The sequence below is a fragment of the Teleopsis dalmanni genome, chromosome 2 (genome assembly GCF_002237135.1).
Source record: "Teleopsis dalmanni isolate 2A chromosome 2, ASM223713v2, whole genome shotgun sequence".
Lineage (NCBI taxonomy): Eukaryota > Metazoa > Arthropoda > Insecta > Diptera > Diopsidae > Teleopsis > Teleopsis dalmanni.
In genome coordinates, this window is record NC_051847.1 from 241,930,951 (window position 1) to 241,935,862 (window position 4,912).

General features: G+C 34.6%; 1 protein-coding gene across 1 annotated transcript; it reads right to left on the reverse strand.

Annotated features, from left to right (window-relative positions):
* Positions 1-48: 48 nt before the first annotated feature.
* LOC119677159 (histone H1-I-like) lies at positions 49-4,867 on the reverse strand (the record flags this gene model as incomplete). The annotated part of the gene is made up of 3 exons (XM_038088426.1): positions 4,849-4,867; positions 502-629; positions 49-174 (listed from the first exon to the last, which is right to left on the reverse strand). Coding segments are annotated over exons 1-3 (273 nt in total), but the record flags the coding sequence as incomplete, so codon positions are not given.
* Between the last annotated feature and the right edge of the window lie 45 nt (positions 4,868-4,912).

Genomic DNA, 4,912 nt, shown 5'->3' on the forward strand with positions numbered 1-4,912 from the left:
CTTTGAGCTTTTTTGAGCTTTTTGAGCTTTTTGAGCTTTTTGAGCTTTCGGAGCTTTCGGAGCTTTCGGAGCTTTTTGAGCTTTTTGAGCTTTCGGAGCTTTCGGAGCTTTCGGAGCTTTCGGAGCTTTCGGAGCTTTCAGAGCTTTCAGAGCTTTCAGAGCTTTCAGAGCTTTTTGAGCTTTTTGAGCTTTCAGAGCTTTCAGAGCTTTCAGAGCTTTCAGAGCTTTCAGAGCTTTCAGAGCTTTCAGAGCTTTCAGAGCTTTCGGAGCTTTTTGAGCTTTCGGAGCTTTTTGAGCTTTCGGAGCTTTCGGAGCTTTTTGAGCTTTCGAAACTTTTTGAGCTTTTTGAGCTTTCGGAGCTTTTTGAGCTTTTTGAGCTTTTTGAGCTTTTTGAGCTTTTTGAGCTTTTTGAGCTTTTTGAGCTTTTTGAGCTTTATGAAGCTTTTTGAGCTTTGAGCTTTTTTGAGCTTTTTGAGCTTTTTGAGCTTTTTGAGCTTTCGGAGCTTTCGGAGCTTTCGGAGCTTTTTGAGCTTTTTGAGCTTTCGGAGCTTTCGGAGCTTTCGGAGCTTTCGGAGCTTTCGGAGCTTTCAGAGCTTTCAGAGCTTTCAGAGCTTTCAGAGCTTTTTGAGCTTTTTGAGCTTTCAGAGCTTTTTGAGCTTTTTGAGCTTTCAGAGCTTTCAGAGCTTTCAGAGCTTTCAGAGCTTTCAGAGCTTTCGGAGCTTTTTGAGCTTTCGGAGCTTTTTGAGCTTTCGGAGCTTTCGGAGCTTTTTGAGCTTTCGAAACTTTTTGAGCTTTTTGAGCTTTCGGAGCTTTTTGAGCTTTTTGAGCTTTTTGAGCTTTTTGAGCTTTTTGAGCTTTTTGAGCTTTATGAGCTTTCGGAGCTTTCGGAGCTTTTTGAGCTTTCGGAGCTTTCGGAGCTTTTTGAGCTTTTTGAGCTTTTTGAGCTTTTTGAGCTTTTTGAGCTTTCGGAGCTTTTTGAGCTTTCGGAGCTTTTTGAGCTTTCGGAGCTTTTTGAGCTTTTTGAGCTTTTTGATCTGATATATTTATTTGATACAACAAACCAGTTTGTTTCTGTTATCTTCTAACTGAATATACCTATATTAGTTGTTATCTATTCAGCATATGATGTCATATTTAGCAAAATTCTTATATTTCAGACACTCCTACATTCATCTGCCGATCATATTCAACATGAACGTTTGCACAGTTGCATCGAAGACGAATCACGAAACTAATGCCCAGAATTAAAATATCATGTAATTTGTACCCCGAAATTTACACTACGCTACTCAAATAGTTCTTTTTAAGCGTTTTAAGCTTTTATAGCACACGTAAACTTCGGAAATTAGAATGGAAGAATTTGAATCCAGTATCAGTTTGTTTTCAACTAACAGGATTATTGACAACAAATAATAAAATGTGATTCATCAGTTCTTTTAAACATTGTTATTATCAATTTTCGTTATACTGAATGTACTATAAATATTGAAATATTTCTCATTATAATATTGAAACAATTAGTTTCACTAAAGATAACAAATTCTAGGAGATAACTCTCGTGTATAATCCTGCCCTAATCCTAAAACTAAACTAAACAAACATTTTTTGTTTTCGAACTCATCACTGTTACATAAATTGTACTTAAATCTAATCATAGATAGTATTTTAAGCTTCAATATACACGGTTTTGTGAAGTTTATTCTTTTATCTGACACGTTACGCACATTTTGCAACGAAATTTTTTCAATGATATTAATTTCCTACGAAGTTCTAATGGCTGCTGTCCCTCACATTTGCAAGCGAAAACCAGTGAGGAGGTGGCAGCTCTGGTGCCGCAGGTGCTTACAGTCGAATATAATATCGTATTTGTTAATATATATGCTTCTATTTATGAGTGCCTGACTCTGTGTGTGTGCAGACATGTAGATGTGTGCGATTGTAGTAGTTCACCTTTACATTTATGCGTGTTGTAAACAGGAAATTTATATGACAGCAAACATTTTATTTGCTGCAAGCCTCCGATGCAATTGCGATTCGATTGGGTTTGCATTGAATATTTGCGAGGAGAATTTTTATCGAAAGCCATTAAAATGTTTAATAATTTTCAAATTTTGGAATTAAGCAATGGATGACATATTTAGCACGTAGTTTTGTACTAAACATGTCATGCATATATCACTTGAGGAGATGCCCCACAGTTCAAACCAAAATATTGCAAGAAAAGTCGGATGAGATATGTAGAATGGTAAAGAACATTTGTTAAATGATTTCTTGATTATATACTTTTATATTTTATATCTATAATGCAGAGAAATGTTCATTTGAGTAAAAAACTTATAATAGATAGTGCTCTGATTCTTCCCTTGTGGGATTATATCGCTTAAATATGCTTTCAAACTTACAGATCTTTTAATCCACAAAATAAAAATTTTTGAAAATTATTTTAAATTCATCTGTTTATCTGTAAAAGATCTTACAAGCGTCTTTTAACTGATGTAATATTTTATAAATTCAGGATGCGACAGAATCTTTCTCTATCATATAGACATCAATATTTTCTCTTTACATCGATATATATGTTGATGATACTTAACTACCTAGTGAGACCGAAAAGTTTTTAATATTTTAGTCTGCGGCCTGAATCAGCTCTGATGATGAGTTACAAAACTTCTTAATTTTATTTTGATTTAGTTCAGTTTCAGAAGCTTCAGCTAATGTTTGTCCAATGTGCATCTATGATGACTTTATACCTTAACACTTTGATTTGTATGACGACACAGGTTTCGTAATTTAATTATAAGTGAAAAGTTTATGTAGTTATGATAACATGGAATACCTGATAACTAACCATTGTATGTTATTATAATTTTAGTTAGACTTCTTGTTGGTTCGTTTTGACATGTTCTTCCAAGGTTAATTTGACGTCCAGAGTCATATTTAACACATATAGGGCAGGGTATTTCAACTCCATTAATACACAGCGGTAGACATGTCTATTTGTCTTTCGTGCACATATACTGATTGCACTATCGGCACAGGGATCAAAATGAATTTAAATTGATCTTTCTTATTCGGGTGTTGCTGTACTATCAGGGAATGCTGCATTTTTAAAATCAACCATTATTGGAAAGTATTTCATATACAGAAAATCAGACTGTACACTAGAAAGTTTCTCTGTCGAACGCAAACTTTATTCTGTAAGATTAGAATCTTTCTGCTCAGTTTTCATTAAAGTATTTTTGTGCATATCTGTCGTAGGCCTCTAAAATATTTGAGAAAATATTTCTCTTCTCTTCAAGCTATTTTCAATTATTTCGGTAATTAACTAAAAAAATTTTTAAGTGTTAAGCAAACAGCTCTTAATTTTTTTTTGAGACCTTTAAAAACATTTGTAGTTATATATAGGTCTGTATCTTTATATAGAGATTTAGTAAGTTTAGCAATCGGTATTAGTTCTCCTACTATGATTCGGAATACAACTTTCAACACTACTAAAAAAAATTTGAGCAATTTGATAAAGTAAATACTATTAAAAAGATTTTTTTAATTAATTTCAGTAAAAAGTTTTAAAAAATATGTTATATAAAATTTAAGATTTCCGATGTGGTTATTACAATATTTAGATAATATAAAATTAAAAAGCATTGTAAACATTATCTTTAATATATTCTTTTATTTTATAATCGTCACAATGATGACTTAATGGATAAAAATTTAAAAAAAAGGAAATCGGTGAAACAAACTTAAAACTTCAACTAATAAAGAATAATGAGTGATTCTCAAGCAGTACTCAATCTGGTTCACTAATCCTTAATACTTGTTGAAGATCAAGCTGCTAATTAAATATTTGCATTAAAAACAGATTTTGCAGTCCCGAGAAAATCACGAACACGAAGAAAACTACACTGAAGTGGTAATTTAAGACGTACACCACTCGATGGTGCACAAAAAATTTGAGTACACTTTTCATTCAACATAGTCGCGAAGAAGATGTAATTTCAAGGATGAAAGCCTCCAAAGAAATGAGCAAATAATGAACTCAGCACGCGAATCAACAAAAATTATAAGGATAAGTTCAGTTGCATAAGTAATAAAAAAATACAAACACTTAAAAGGCGAAAACGAGCAGAAACTTGTCGGCGACAGGAGAGCGGTGTGGAAGAGATTCAACCAAAAATATGATTAATGCAAAAATAAGCTTAAATTGTGCAAACATATACCCACTGGTATTCGGATGCGAGCACAGCAGATACAGTGAATACGGCAAATACGCCCACAGAACAAGTTAAAAAAAGCAGTTCAAGTTTTTTTCGGCGCATACCTTTAGTCTTCGTTCTTCGCACACTGAAGAGTTGAAGCCCTGGCCAGCACGCAGCGCATCTTTGTCGCCTGTTACGAGTTTCTGTGCGCCTAACCATTTTGCTGAAAGGAAACTTTGGATGTGTGTAGCAGGCAGGAGCTAAAGAATAATTGTCGCGAGGCTTTCATACCGTTTTGTTGCCACCACAAGGCTCTGTCTCCAGCAATCAGAATAAGTGGTGTCTTCGCAGCTTCGCAACATTCGTCAACGGAAAGACGCCGCCGTTGAGCAACGCACCTCATACGTATATTTACTTTGTAAAGACTGACCTGCCCTAATCGAAAGCGAAGTGAAGCTGCATTTATTCGGGTTTCTATTCGGGAAGCCCGCATAACAATATTGCATAGCTGAGCGCAGAAGAGTGGAAGCTCCCGATTTATTCGTTGACTCACACCAGTTCCAGTTGTAAATGTGGTTGCCTACTCGTTTACAATATACATTTTCTCCTTTCAGGTGTACGTTTTCTCTTTAGTGTACTCTTTTTTTACTCTGTAAAATATGAGTCATTTTGTTAACTGCACTCCTCTTGTTCTGTGGTTAAGATACTTTTGT